The following is a 16,500-nucleotide window of genomic DNA, read 5'->3' as shown; positions in this document are numbered from 1 at the left end:
CTCGTCACAAGTGCCATATGAGCTCTTAACTCTTGTTATTTAATAACACTATAGACACACAATCTTGCCTTTTTAAGCAGACTTCAATTCTTCCTTAATGGCGGTAACCTGAATTGGTTGTTGAATTACTGTAGTTCAATGAAGCTAATATAAGTAACATTTAACGTTCATGTGAACGACACAAACAGAACCTTTAAGTGTTTTTTTTTTACCTCAAATTTTTTCCTTTGAAATGAGCTTTTTTATTGCTATCATGTAGACATTCTGGTCGCGGGGCATCTAAGTTGTCCGAGGCATCTTAAAGGGCATCTTAAAGTTCATTTCTCCTAGATGTCTGTGTAGGCACAATCATTTCGAACAATCATAATGCCCTGGGCCTTTTATAAGCACCCTTAATTGCTCCAACGTGACGATTACTAGAAATTGATGTTTAGCTAAGCACACGTTTGAACGTGCATTAAGGCAGTTTAAAAATACTTAGAGCCAGTTAAGTATAACATGTCTGCTGGATCTAACGAACAATGTTTAAAGTTTGAGTAATGTTAAGTAAAGTTAAAGTAATGTTTAAGTACTGAACCGTGTTAAATGGAAAATTAGCTTAAAATCTCTTCTATCAGCTATGACAATTATTTTTCCCCTTTTAAAGTTAAAAGTGGTTCTTATGCAACTGAGCCTTATTCAATTTAAACCCATTTAACTCAACCCCATTCAGCTCCTCCCTCATGTTTCTCAACCCCATCCAACTCAACCTTATTGAACTTGTGCATCTCAAATCCATTCAACTCAACCCCCCTGTGATTCAACCCTCACTTAACTCAAACCCCCATGTAATTCCATCCCCATTTAGCTCAACCCTTATGTAACTCGACTCAATTTGAATCAACTCCTATTCAACCTGACGTTACAGCTACCAGTTACGCGCACAAAAAGGGTTGAGCTGCATGGGATAAAATTGAATTGGAGATGTTGAGTTAATCGGTGGTGGAGTTACACGGGGTTGGACTGAATGTGGGTTGAATTACATGGAGGTTATTTGAATGAAGTCGAGTTTAGGTGGGGGTTAAGCTCGTTTCAGTAAAAGTTTCTAACTCAGGCTGTAATTGACGACAAGAATAATTACAGATGTAGTTAATATTTGTCAAAAAATGATAATTTTCATTAATTGTTTTTGATACTAAATCGATAATTTGATTTATATACGATAGAAAATAATTCTTGATTAGGAACTAAAAGTATCCACTCCAGGTTGTAATTGGCAGTCTGAACTACGAAATCATGAAAGGGAGTAAAATTCTTGATTTACTGGTTTTGACAATATTAAAAAGTAAATTTATCTTAAGTAGATAAAAGATGTGGTTTATGAATCTAATACAAAGATATTTCTTTCAAACATTTCGTGGTAGCCAACTGTAGATAAGGAGCGATGCGGCTCAATAGTAACCTAAACTGTAAGAAACAGAGTCTTAGTAATAATAGATACATCAAAAGAATCGAATTTTGATGCTTATTCAGAATATATAAAACTGATGAAGTTTAATGTTACCCATCAAAAGTTAGGAGCATGAGAAAATTTGCTTAATGTTTGAAAAAGGAGAGATTAAAAATTGAATGCTCTTAATGAAAACCACTCCATGAGATTCAGTATATTAGAGAACCCCACTGTAGATATTTCAAGCTCCTATTTACAAAAAGGCTGGATTTTAAATTTTTTGCTAAAAGCAAGATCACGGATGCGTGTTTATTTTTTTTTCCAGGGGTGATCGTATTGAACCAGTGATCCTAGAAGATCGGAAGAGTGCCCATTTGATCGGAAATCTATAACTCTAGTGTCCTTTATAAGTGACCAAAAATATTGGAAGACATCTAGCCCCCCTTCCACCCCCTTTTTTACCCAAAATTGTCCTATCAAAATTTGAGATAACTATTTGAAATATATATTGGTTGAAATATCTTACAACTATGTCTTTGAGGATGACTTGACCCCCACAGCAGGGAAGGGCTCTAAGCTATGATCTTTGCCCATTTCTTACATATAGTATTGGCTATAGCGAAGTGCAATGATATTTTTTTGGAGGGGGGATTTTCTGGCAGGGGTGATTACGGGGGGGATCTTTCTATGAAAGAGTTTTCTTGGGGGAAGGGAATTTTCCATGGAGGGGGAGCTGGTTTTTCTGGCTTTAACTAAAAACTACCAGAAATTAAATTAAAAAACACAAGTTTTCTCAACTGAAAGTAAGGAGTAACATTAAAAATTAAAACTAACAGAAATTATTTCGTATTCGGGGGGAGGGGTTTGCCCCCTCATCAATACCTCGCTCTTTACTGTAAAGTCTTTTTTAATTCTTTTAAAAGAGCCATTAATTCTAATCAAACGACCTTTCTGATTCAGGAGTCGTTCTTATAGAATTGGGACAAAATTTGAACTTTAGCGTAAAGACCGAGATATTGACGAGGGGGCAACCCACCTCATATACGTTAATAATTTCTGTTCGTTTTAAGTTTTCATGTTGCTCCTTACTTTCATTTGAAACAACTTGTTTGTTTATTTAATAGGAGAAGAAATTATCTAGTTCAGGTTGTGTTTGAAAGCTTAAAAATTAAGCTGTCATTTTGTGCCGAAATGAAATGAAAGAAAGAGATCGTTTCAGTTCGTTATTGAATATTTCATTTTGCAGCCTCGCTGGTTGATCAGAAAGATATTGTTTGCTGAAAAAATTGTCAACGAAGAGGAATTATATTGGCATAAAAATTATGTGGTACAGTCTGTTGGGGTGTCTGAAGACATGAAAAGGCTGAAGAAAATTTTGAGCATCGATGGCAATATATCTCAATGCATTTGGTGTAGATTTTTCTCCTATCCAGACCGCCCATTCATGAAAGAGGGCTCTATGCGTAACGAATCTTTAGGTTTGTTTATATTTGCTCGTTTTAATGTTGATATTTAAATTTCTTTTTATTCTTGTTGTTTGTTTTGTGCCGAAGTTTTATTTGATTGAGAATGAAAATCCTATAAAGTTACTGTCATACAGAATTACTGTGCGGTGGTATAATTTGGGGGGGGGGAATTGTACCCTATATTTTTTGCCCCTCCCATAGATTTTGGAAAACACCATTTTTATGTATTTGCTGAAAATAACTCAAGGTTCTTTCTTTTTTGTATTTTTTTGAAAAAGTTTAAAAAATTAAAATTTTCCCCTCCCTAGATCTTGAAAAATACAATTCCCCACCCCCGCCCAATTTTCATGAATTGATGCCACTGGTTTTATCAGTGTACTATTCTTTCAACTGGCTGCAAATATTAATTCGATTGACCTAACATAGGTAAACGATAAAGCCTTTATTTTTCATTCAAGATTCAAATTGTTTAAGTTAAGATGCAGAAGCAAAAAACATAATCCTCTTAACTCACTCTGCAAAATCAATGACGTTAAACATGGGGAACATAGATAACAATTACACAAAAACAATGATAATAAAAATGATACAAATAACAATAGCAATTTTTTTTATAAAAATTTTGTTTTTATAAATAACAATAACAAATAACAAACAATTTTTTTTTTTACTTTAGACTGAACTCACAGAAAATAAAAGAGTGAACCGGAGGAAAATGAAATAGAAGGAAAAAAAAGCAAGTGTTTCTTAATAGTTTTTACTGATCTTCGGGAAACTCCAAGTGAATAACAATCCTTAACATTAAAAGGTTATGGCTTGCTGATTTTATTAAATAAATATAAAGGCATAAAATTTGACCTTTCGGTCGTATTTTTGAAGTTAAAAACAAATCTTGATTATGGAGAGTTGGAGGTTCGGCAGCAGAGCAGTATTAAAGCTGGTTTGACAAACAAGCTAGCATTAGATAATGGAAGAAGATTAAAGAAAAAAAAAATGAAGAACAAGTAAATACATATAACAGAACATAAGAACAAGTTTCTCATTGTTGAACTCCTTGTAGAAAGGACAGAGTAGAAAGAGGAAAATCTCCCTGCAAGAAGAGAAAACGGTTTTAACAAAGAAGGAAAGGTAGAATCCAAGACGATGAGCAATAGTCTAATAAAACCGAAATGACTTATTTGTATCTGAGCTATTATGCCTTCTCTTCTTGTCTTAGGTGAACCACTTGATGGTATTTTGATCGTTGGTCCAGAAACCCTGCATGTTCATCTAGATTCAGGTGCGGAGTATACCATTAGACTCCAGTTTCCTGTAAGTTGTTTTTCTTCTTCTTTTTTAAATCCAGATTTTCTTTTTTAACCCAGTTATGACTCAGAGGGATTTAGCTTTTCTCTTTTTTTTTTCATCAAAGCGCATAGCTTTGAGTGATATTGACCATTTCATCTTTTTTTAATACGAATGTTTCTCATATAATTAAGTGGACAATTATTTTTTTTCAATAAAGAGACAATTACAGTAGTTTAAACAGCAGTCAGTTTGGAATCAACAATAAATTGCACTTTATGCGTTATCGCTACAGACAAATTCGTAGTAGATTCAGATATTTTTGTTTTCTCTAGAACTCTTTCCATAATATTTTTTTGAGGAGGGGGGACACTTTAACATTTCTCTTTGGTTGCTACCAAATGATGCCAATTCAACAATGTTTCTTTTAAAATTTAAGCAAATAAAATATAGCTTTCTCAAGAACCCTTTCCATAACATTTTTTTAGGGGGGGGGGACTGTCCACTTCAACTTTTTTCTTTAGTTGCTACCAAATGATGCCAATTCAACAAAGTTTTTTACAATTTAAGCAAATAGAATATAGTTTTAGTATGTGCTTCTATTTTCTAAGCAGTTACATTCAGGAACCCTATATTTTCCTTTCCACAAAAAGATATATATTTTTTTTAAATTATTTTTTTTTCAGTTCAAAAAATGTAGTTTATTCAATTAAATAGCTAAATCTAAAGCTAATGTACGACCGTTTGTCTTATTCTAAAGGCCATAATGACGTCACTGCCTAACAGGTCAGTCACCTGTACTGTACTTTTCAAAGGCTCTTTTCATGGAATTTTAAAATGTATGGGATTTGAGTTTTTTTTTTTTTTTTTTTATAATTATTAAAAGAGGAAACACACTAATGGTCTGACGACCAATGCCAAGTTTTGGAAATACTAGGTTTGGAGCTATTGAACCATAACAATGAATCCATAATTGATGTAATTGCATTGAACTTAACTTTGAAATCATTCCAGTTTTAACGATAAACACGCCTTTCGACAATTTGAAAAAGTTTCAAGGGTTCAAAGGCAAGCGCTGAGACTATCTGATGCTTGGTGGTCACGGTGTAGGGTAAAGTATTTGAAGTGGACTATAGCTTCACCACGAGTAACTCGTTCAACTAGACGTTGAACGTCTGAACATTCATTGATTAGAAAAAAAAAGACAAAAAAAAATCGAAGGGCTGACAGAATAGACAAAAAAATATTAACCCTGATATCATTAATAACTAATAATGAAGGAAAAAAGCTTTTGAGCTATTTTATACTCGCTAACCTAGATACGCCAAGGGGAGGATCTTACTGAGACGTGTCATCACACTACTCCTAAGAGAAAATGTCGTGGAAGATACGTTAAAAGGGCAGCAATGTGGACTATTCAGGCCCATTACTTTGGGACAGACAAATATACCCCAATCAGAAATTTCCCTCTGTGGAAAATTCACTCGTACTTGCACTTCACCTGAAATTTTGACTATCTTTCCATATGGTATTTAAACTCATACTGAACTTTTACCACAGATTATTGATACTTCCACATATTTCTCACTTCATTATTTTTGTGAACCTCAAAAGCCATCTGATCAAATGATTTGACCTCCTTAAGGTTGACGATATATAATGAATTTTAACGTGAAAAGTGTTATCCAATCCGGTGAAAGCACGGGGGAATATTATTCAATCCAATGACATTGCGCGTTGGGTGAAACCTAATAGATAATTTGCGTCATTGTAATCTTGAACGACTTTTTAACTTCTGTCTTTTTTTTCAGATAGTGAAAATATGGCAAACAAAGTTTGGCATTATACTGGAAAGGTTGAAAGAAACCGGAGATATTTTTAGTGATCAGCTTGAAAAACAACAACTTTCTAAGATTCCCCGATTTTACTCTCTGTTACACCCTCTCCATGAAATAACTCCGGTTATTTCTGTTCAAGGTAATGTTCTTCAGTGACATCTTTACCATAGAATATTTTAATCTCAGGTCTTGTTTAGGATAATTAATGTTTTTAATGTTAACTAAGTATATAGACACCAAATAACACTATGTTAAGGGATCAGAACGCATCTTATGCCATCTATTAAAACTTTGGGGAAGATTCAAAAACGAAAAATGTGAGTCTGAAATTCAAAATACGGGCTAGATAAACTATATATCTGATTGCTAAAGGCACCAATATTGGCACTTTATACCTAAAATGGTTGTTTATTACAAATAGAATTTCCTGTTGTTAAGTCTACAAAATCATTCAAATTTATTGTTTTCTAGACAAGCTATCTCTAACTGTACCGCCATTTTCCAAGTCACGACGGCAAGGACACAGAACAAGTTATACTAACTTGCAACTGGACTAGGCGTTTTCCGCCTCACCTCGCATCTAAAATTCAGATGTTTTGTGCGAATTTGTTTTACTATAAGCTCTCCAGACTCACGGCAGCTAAGCTTGCGGAGTCGCACCATTGACACCACTCCATGCCAAAGGACTGACAACACCAGGATATGAATCCCCAGTCCAAAGGACATAGGATTGAAATATACAGAAATGTGTGGCTGTTGGATTACCTACATGAGGAGAAATCTCACACAAAGTACTTGAAGACCAACTTCGGAAGATCTTTCATCTCCATGTGGAAGGTCTCCCGAGGGATGTCATCCCTGAAGCCCGGGTGTGTGTTTTTTTGAAGCAAGCTCATCAGCTACAATTCTAGAAAGAAAAACTAGGCAAATGTTTAATTAGTGGCATACCAGGTATTGAGAATTACTTTGGCATATAATAAGTTTATTTAAATTTGAATCAATCGTTTCTTCTAGTTCTATGCTATCATATAGATACATGTTTTTTACAAAGAGAAAAAGAGAGAGGTGGCACAAAATAAAACGAATGTTTTGCTACATATTGCAAAGTATCTCATTTAATATGTTGCTAGTCATCTGTGAAAGGAATAACATTTTCAGAATATACTAACTAAAAGAATATTAGAAATTGGCTCGGAATTCAAAAAAATGCTTTTCAAATGAAAAGAATTCACAATCATACATAAAGTAATAAAAATAATAGGATATCTTTCAACTTTTAACGAATTTTGGAACTTTATATATTCTTTTAACCTGGAATTGTTTGATTTTGTTTAATTTTGTTTTTGTTTTGTTTAATTTTTGCTATGTTTAATCAGCACTTATTTTCTAAAATTCCTCTCTAAAAAAAAAAAAATACAGAAAAAAAACAATTAAAATTACGAGAAGAGTATGTAAAGTTACGACGCTTTTGCATAACTTCACCAATCCTTTCACATTACCGTAAACAGCCTTTTGCATTAAGAAAATACATTTCATTACGGTGATTGGTAAATTTGTAGACGATTCATTTACTTACAGAGGGATAAGGCAAAAATATTGTTCACTCTCTTTTTATTTGCCGCACGTATCGAAAAGGTGGTTAAAAGCGCAAACGCTAGTCTAGAGACTTTAAACGGTATGCGTAGGTTCAGTGTGAATACTGAGATTATTAAGTATGCATGCATAACGTACGTCCGCCTCACTCTGGAATATGCTTGCCCTGTTTGGGTGCCCTTAGCATTTAGAACAGTGTGTCTTTGTCAGGAGCTTGATCGGTTCAGAAGCGAGCGGTATCGATCATCTTGGGCCGCCGTGACATCTCCCTACTAAAATGCTCTGGAACTGCTAGGAGTCACTCCAAAGCCGGTACGAAACTCTGATAATGAGTTTTGGAAAATTCTTGCTTTCTAAATCTTAGCACCGTGGCATTCTACCTGATCAACCTCTACTGGCAAGAACGAGAAAGCAAGATAAGTTAGTTCCCGTTAAAGCAAGAACAAACGATATGGTAATTCTTTCGTCACGGTTTTCGTTAAATGTATAACAAGAGTTAATGTTTATAGTTTGATTTATGTTTACAAGTGTAGTTTGATTTTGAATATATTGTAAAGAAACGCAATTCAGCAAGTTTTTACTATTAAACCTGTCTACTACTACTACTACTTCCCTTTATTCTAATCCTTTCACTTGCAAATCCAATTTAAAGCAGGTAAACAGACCCTAAAGTAACACCTAATTTCTGTTGCTACTTTACGAGGGTAGTGACAGTAAAAGCAGTAACGTCACATTCCTTATTTTATGCTTCTTTTCAATATGTTATTCACCCCCTTCCCTCTGGTGGTCCCATAAATAGTCCTCGCTAAAATATTTATTGATTGTTTGTCATCAAACAATCAACAACATATGCTCAAAAGTTTTTGGTATCCTAAGCGCGACAGTATTGCTAGGTACCCCCTCCAAATATTTAAAACATACAAAATTAAATTTAGATGTATGCTAAAATTACTATTTATTATCAAACATCAAAGCAACTTATTTAAACTTTTCTAAGGGAAAAGTAAAAGAGATCCTCCTCTGTTTTTTTTTTCGCTCTCTGCCTGGAAGACGTTGGAACCAAACCATTAAGGTCGGAATTTTTGTGCCAATTCTTGTAATCTAGTGTCTTGTTTCTGAGAGTAATTAAATAAAAAAACGAGGTTTTTAACGGAAAGTAAGGAGCGGCATTAAAACTTAAAACGAACAGAAATTACTTCGTATATGAAAGGGGCTGCTTCCTCCTCAACGTCCCGCTCTTTACGCTAAAGTTGGACTCTTTCTCTTAACTCCACTTTTTAAAACAGTAAATAACTTTAGCGTAAAGAGCGGGGCGTTGATGTGGAAGCAGCCCCTTTTATATACGAAATAATTTCTGTTCGTTTTAAGTTTTAATGCCGCTCCTTACTTTTCCGCTAAAAAAACTTGTTTTTTTTTATTTGATTTCTGAACGTTTTTGAATCAATGCATGTTTTGATTTTGGCTCCCCGCAGATGAATAATTAAAACGAAATTTGTATATTTATTTTTTTTTGTCTAAATGACTTTCTGATAGTTTTGATCGATTGATTTTGAGAAAAAAAGGAGCGGGGGATGAGGCCTATTTGCCCTCCGATTTTTTGTTACTGAAAAAGGCAACTAGAACTTTTAATTTTTTACGAATGTTTTTGTTAGTAAAAGAAATACGTAACTTACAAATTAGCTTACGTAACGAACTTCTGTATTCTTATGTTTTTATTACGTATATGAGGGGGCTCACGCCCTCGTCAGTACCTCGCTCTTTACACTAAAGCTTAAATTTTGTCCCAATTTCTTAGGAATGACCCCTGAATCACAAAAGTCGTAGAATAAATAGCTAAAATTATTAAAAGTACTTAAGCGTAAAGAGCGGGGTATTAGGAGGAGGTTAGCCCATCATATGCGTAATAGTTTCTGTTCGTTTTAAGTTTTAATGCTTCTCCTTACTTTCAGTTGAAAAGACTTTTTATACTTTTTTCATATTTTTTTTTCATTTTTTTAAATAATGCTAGAAAATCCTGCGCTCCCTTCATGGAAATTTTCTTCCCCCATGACAAATTCCTTCAAGGAAAGTTCCTCCAACATATTCCCCTCTTCTCACCCCCCCCCCTCGACCTAAAAATCCCCTGAAAACGTCTCTACACTTCCAAATAACCATTACTTAATGTAAGCATTGGTCAAACTTTGTAACTTGTATCCCCTCCCACGGGGACTGTGGGGAGTAAGTCGTCCCCAAAGACATAGTTATAAGTTTTTTCGACTACGGTGAATAAAATAGCTGTCTCAGAATTTTGATCCGGTGACTTGAGGAAAATAATTAGCGTGGGAGGGGGCCTATGTGCCCTCCAATTTCTTTGGTCGCATAAAAAGGGCACTAGAACTTTTCATTTCTGTTAGAATGAGCCCTCTCGCAAGATTTTAGGACCACTGGGTCGATACGATCGCCCCTGGGAAAAAACCCCAAAAACAAACAGACAAATAAACACGCATCCGTGATCTGCCTTCTGGCAAAAAATACAAAATTCCGCATTTTGTAGATAGATGCTTGAAACTTTTACAACAGGGTTCTCTGAGACGCTAAATCGGATGGTATGATTTTCGTTAAGATTCTAAGACTTATAGGCGTTGTTTTCCCCTTTTTTCTAAAATAAAGCAATTTTTCTCAGGCTCGTAATTTTTCATGGGTAAGAATAAACTTGATGAAACTTATATATTCAAAATCAGCATTGAAATGCGATTCTTTTGATGTAGCTATCGGTATAAAAATTTTATTTTTTAAAGTTTTGGTTACTATTGAGCAGGGTCGCTCCTTACTACAGTTCGTTACCACGAAGTGTTTGATATATATTGACGCCAGTTCTACAAGTCCCTCGTTGGTCATAAATGACCGGAGTAAGAAAACACCTACGTTTCTTATACCAATAATTGAATTTATTTGTTACCCATTGTGACCACAAATGACAAACGGAGCATAATATACAAAAAAGAAATATGGAAATTGACAAATAAACATAAAACGAAATTCATAGTTAGTCAGGCACAAGCACAATGCGGGATAGGGTCAGTAAAATTGAATTCATAACGTAATATAGACACATAGGGTAGCACCAAATGTGGTTGCACTGATGTAAATACTTAATGAAGAGCTCTTTAAAAGCAACTAAGTTATTGAAATTGAAGAAACAAGAAGAGAAAGAAATTGTTTTTATTCAACAAAATGCAAAAGAAAAACGGGTACGGAATTGAAGAAAAAAAATATGGAGGGTAGAAGAAGTGGAGTGCCATCGCAAAATTAGGGGAAAACAATGCCTAAATAATTATTGCTGAATGGTTTAGTGATATAAGAAATATTAACGTTGGTTAAATTGTAGGTTATTTTGGCTCCATTAAGAAGATTAGATACTTGGCTAATGAAGAGAAGACTATTTTGTTTGCGAGTGAAGACCCTTCAATAATTGTCCTCTACGACAAGGACAAAGGAGTACATTCAATTTGGAAGCTAAGAAAGGCAACAGAAGAGGTAAGGACTCCTCCCCAGGGGTGTAATTTGCCATGGGGGGCAACTGGTCCCTCCAGATCCAAGTTGCCCCCCCCCAGACCTCAGTTATTCCTCCTTCATCTGAAATTTAGTTTCTGCCAAAAATCTTGTCAAAATTTAGTTAAACCTAAGTGATTCAAGTGTCCAGAGAAACAGGTCAGTTTTCTTTAGTTTATCTTTGCCTTTATATGACTTGTTTTTCAGTTTTCACTGTCATTTTCACTTGATTTGGAAAATTAGGTCCAACCTTGCCCCTCTCCCCCTCCCAGGATTTTGACAAAATTACGCCATCCCAATAAAGTGGAATGTGTCATTATGAAATCCTGGCAACGCCTATGCCTAATGTAAGCTATAGAAAAATATTGTCGGCAAAAACCAAGTTTAAAACTTTCATAGGTTTGACTCGTATCTTCTTTTTTTTTCTCACTGAAAGACATTTCAAAGGAGCGTAAAGCTTGGTTGTCTGGTGATTTGTAAGTAGATATTGATTCTAGGCACTTTGCTGGGTAATGTTTTATTTTTTATTAGAAAGTATTTAAATAAAAATATAATAATGTATGTAAACATATCGAGAATGAAATGAAAACATGAAAAAACATAAAAAGAGCTGAATAATTATATTAGTTCATTCGATGCCTAATTTTTTTATCACATTAAAATAAAATATTTAAATTGCATTTTTCTTCTGCAAGTATCCTGTTGAAGGTCGTTTCTGTCGTCAAAATGATATAGGCTATCATAGGCAGCGCAATATCTCTACCTAAGTAAAGAACGATGTGCCACAATGTATTATTTATTTATTTATCTTTTTTTGTTTTTAGACCAGGGCACTTCGTATTGAAGGAGTTGTCCTATTTAACTTCAAAAATGACTCATTCGATTGGAAATTGGAGGGGTTAGTGCCTTTTTTAACAGTCAAAAGTGATTGGAGGGCAACTAACCCCCTCCCACTCCCACTATATACCCAGACACATCCAATAGAAATTTTAAGGTGGCCATCTTGTTCAACGTAGTTGAAAAGTTCAAAAATTATGCGTTTGAGGATGACAACCCCCCTACAGCCCTCAGGCAAGGGTTTTAAGTTATGCCGTGTAGGCATATAAGGTTTATAGTAAGCATTGTCATAGAAAATTTAAAAAGGGCTTATTAGATTGGAAATTGAGAGAACTAGTGCTCTTCTTGATAGTCCAAAGCGATTGGAGGGCAACTAAATCCTCTCCCAGGATCACTATTTCCCCAAAAACATCCAATCAAAATTTTGAGATAGCCATTTTGTTCAGCGTAGTTGAAAGGTCTGAAAAATTTTTATTTGAGAATGACAACCTTTCCCCCCCCACGATGGCAAAGCTTGTAAGCCATGCCCTGGGGGCATAAAACGTTTTTTTATAGAAAATGTTGTCGTAGAAACTTCAAAAATGGCTCATTCCATTGGAAATTGAGAGGGCTAGCGCCCTTATTAATAGTCGAAAGTGATTAAAGGGTTAATTCCCCCCCCCCCACGTCTTTCATTTTCCCAAACACTTCCGATCAACGTTTTGATATAGCCATTTTGTTCAACGTAGTTGAAGGGTCCGGAAATTATGTCTTTGAGGATGACACACCCCAGAGCCCTAAGGGCTAAGTTTGTTAGTTATGCCCTGGGGGCATAAAAGGTTCTTATAGTAAATGTTTAAACTTCAGAAAGCGTAGAAACTTCAAAAGGGCTCATTCGATTGGAAATTGAGAGGGATAATGCCCTTTTTAATAATTGAAAGTAATCAATGAGAGAATCCCCTTCGCGCACATCATTTCTCCAAAGATTTTGCATCAACCTTTTGTTCAACGTTGAAAAGTTGAAAGGTCTGGAAATTACGTCTTCGGATGACAACCCCCCTCCACGGCTCTCAGGACAAGGGTTCTACCTTACGCCCTTGGGGCATATAAGGTTTTTTTTATAGAAAGCGTTGTCGTAGAAACTTCAGAAAGGACTCATTCGAATGAAAATTGAGAGGACCAGTACGTATTTCATTAGTCGAAAGTGATCAGAGGGTAAATGACCCCCCCCACGTCTATCATTTCCCCAAACACTTCCAAACAAAATTTTCAGGTACCCATTTGGTTGAAAGATTCGGAAATTATGTCTTTGAGGATAACAAATCCCCCCAGCCCTCAGGACAAGGGTTGTAAGTTATGCCCGTGGGTGTACAAGGTTTTTGTTGAGAGTGTGGTCCTATTAATTTTTGAGGGGGTCTATTGGATTGGTAATCAGCAGCTCTACTGCTCTTTTTAAGAGTCAAAGTGATCGGAGGGAAGCTAATAGAAATTTTGAGGTAGCCATTCTATTTAAAATAGTCTAAATATCATATAACAAGGCTTTTGGGGTTGAAACAGACCCCAGAGCCTAGGAACAAGGGTTGTAAGTTATGCCCTGTGAGTATTTAAGGGTTTTGTGGAAGGGATGGTTGTATAAACTTTAGAGGAGGCTCATTTGGTTAAAAATTCAAAGTTTTAGTTCCTTTTTAAGAGTCAAAAGCTTTAGGGGGCAGCTGTCCCCCCCTCCCGAATACCCTTTTTCACTAAGCAATTTTGCTCAAAATAGTCCAAAGAACTAAAACAATGACTGTGTTGACACAACCCCCAGTACCCTGGGGATGGGGTTGTAAGTCATGGCCTGGGGTTATATAAGGTTTTAATGGAACTGGTGGTCGTATAAATTCAGATGGCGCTCATTTTATTCGAGATTAAAAATTATAGTACCCTTTTAAGAGTTAAAAGTGATTTGAGAACAATCAGCCCCCCTCTCCCACGCTCATCAATCCCCTGAAGACATCCAATCAAAATTTGGAGATGAACATGCATTGTCATTTTAAAATACATATGCTGATATTTATTCTTTAAAATATCACATAATTTTTGATTTCTTAAAGTTATAAAAGTGAAAACATTAAAAAGAATTTTTTCAGTAAAGTGCAAATTTTGTTCTGGCTTATAGAAAGCATAGGGGTTTTAAACCCTACTCATATTAATCCTGCTCGTTTTGAGTCTGACTCGGTCATTTATTGTAATTTCTGTTCATTTTGGGTTTCATTTATTTATTGATACTGACTTATGGTAGTTGTATGCTTGGTAGATTATTTGTCTCTATTTTTGTTCATTTTTTGTTTATTGGAGTTCTTCACTTTTTTAAAAAAACTTATTTTATGGAAAAAGTTTTTTTTAATTAATCAAGAATATAGCCGTGGAGATAATAAAACATTCTGCATATTGACGATCCATCTGGGGCTACAGGAACAACATGACTTCCCTGAATATGGTAAGAAGGGATCATAAGACTGAATACGCAGGAAATAAGAATTTTGTGGGAGAAAGTTAGGAATAATACCCTGGATAGGTGGGGGTGTGTGACTAGCGCGCATGGCAATGATGACCTAAGTCGGCTAGGTGCTGTGGTGAGATGATAGTAGTAGTAATAGTAAAAGTAATAGATGCAACGTCTCAAAAATTATACCTGGCATGAGTTTTCGTGAAATTGCATCGCTGGCTCGTCGATGTTATTCTTAAGAAAAAAATGAATCTTTCAGTAGTGTCTATTTGCCTCTTTTCTATCAGTCAGTCTGAATGCATTTGCAGATAAGAGGGTCGCGGACGGATCTTTTTCAAGAAGTGCCTTAGAGCAGCACCCCTCCCCACTCTGGAAGAAAGGGGCCTATCAAAGAGTGCTCAAACACATTAAAATGTATTGGGGTATGTGAGATAAAAATATGTTTTAAACATCAGACCCCGACTTTCAGAACAATATTTTTTCCTATCCCGAGTTTTTTCTGAGTAAATTTCTATGTTTCTAAAGTCGTAAAACTCATATGACATACCATTCAGGACATGTTTATTGTTGCCCATATCATTCGAGGTTTTACTTGGTTTACCAGCAATTTTGAACAGTCAAGGTTAGCTTTAATTCTTGTCAAATATTTTTCACTTTGTGGCTTCTAAGATAAAATAATACTTATCGCTTTTTTGTTTCGATTACCTCTTTCATTCTATATTCTATAAATTATTGCTTCCAAAAAACAATAAAATTTCCTCAAAAATTTGATTTAGATTTTCACTTTATGTCTTTTATTCTTAGATATTTAATAATCGTTCGATATCTCGAAACGATGAAATTCGATAATTCTTGCTTGAGGAATTAAACATAAAAAACATATTATTGAAGGAGTTATCAAAAAACGAATATTTTCAACTTCGCAGGCATGCTGACTCCATTGATTTAACGGTTCAATACCGAATACAGTCATGAGTTTCATAGTTGTTTATTCGTTTACTTGCGTGTGGAGAAAGACTATGTTTTCCCATTTATTCCACAGGCATTTTTGAAGTCTTAATTATTTACCATTTTTAATTGTTGGATTGTTGCTTGGAATATTGTATGCAATATATTATTTAACATTTTGCAATCAATATTAAATTTTTATTTGTATTGTTGTTTAGTTAAAAAAAACTTCCCATCCTGAAACCATAAAAGAAGAAACGAAGACCGTGACTTCGATGTTCTCTGTATAGCTACTGACCCTAATCCTGTAAGATTTTGAAAAACATTTTTTGGTATTCATTGAAAAATACCCTATTTTTGCATTTTCATTGGAAAAACCAAATTATCCCCTAGAATTTTAAGGGTTTATTTTGCTGCCCCCACCCAAAATTTTCTTGAATTGGTCCCACTGCCTTTGTTCGTCTCTTGTCCTGTTAGATACTTCAAAGTTTCAATTTTTTATTTTACGCTTGCGCTTGATTTATTTTGTTACTTTGCTTGACTCCTTCTTTTCGCCTTAATTATTTTTTTTATTTTCTTAAAATTGAGGAGTATATAAGATAACTAAACCCATTATATACGTACTCCAACGAATTCAACCATGTATTGGTGTACGAAAGAACTGAATAGAGTTTATCAAATAAAATGATGAAACTATGACGCAGCTTTGTTAGTTCGGTTGTATTTACTAATAAAAGTACACTGTTCTAATATAAATGCAAATTCTCAAAACTTTTTTTTTACTCGTATTTTCTATTTGTTTATTAAACTTTTTTTTTCGATTATATTTTGATAGTTTTTTATTTTGGAAGGTCAATAGCTGCCTAATAATTATGATTATTTTTCCAAGAACATTGTTACTCTTGGCCATCCTCTTTCTCCCACTTTTTATCTTTTTTATATGTATTCTTTTTGTCACTTGAGGAGCTTCTTGATAACTACAATTTTTTTCAAAGAGCAGCTTGGTGCTTGGCAGCTTCTTTCTGACACATTTTTATTTTCTTTCCACTCTTTCTACCACTGTACCAGCTTTTACCAGCTCTTTCTACTACTTTGCAAATAGCATTT

At 34.8% G+C, this 16,500-nt stretch overlaps 1 protein-coding gene across 5 annotated transcripts in view; it reads left to right on the top strand.

The window, feature by feature from the left end:
* LOC136027541 (anaphase-promoting complex subunit 1-like) overlaps positions 1–16,500 on the top strand; it is a 255,997-nt gene that overhangs the window by 96,319 nt on the left and 143,178 nt on the right. For all 5 annotated transcript variants that reach the window (XM_065704890.1, XM_065704889.1, XM_065704892.1 and 2 more), the window contains 4 exons: positions 2,676–2,907; positions 4,112–4,206; positions 5,991–6,156; positions 10,978–11,126. In XM_065704890.1, the coding sequence (XP_065560962.1) occupies positions 2,676–2,907; positions 4,112–4,206; positions 5,991–6,156; positions 10,978–11,126 (642 nt within the window). The remainder of the gene's footprint in view (positions 1–2,675; positions 2,908–4,111; positions 4,207–5,990; positions 6,157–10,977; positions 11,127–16,500) is intronic.

Source organism: Artemia franciscana, chromosome 5 (assembly GCF_032884065.1).
Source record: "Artemia franciscana chromosome 5, ASM3288406v1, whole genome shotgun sequence".
Classification (NCBI taxonomy): Eukaryota; Metazoa; Arthropoda; class Branchiopoda; order Anostraca; family Artemiidae; genus Artemia; species Artemia franciscana.
This window is presented reverse-complemented; position numbering and strand designations above follow the sequence as displayed.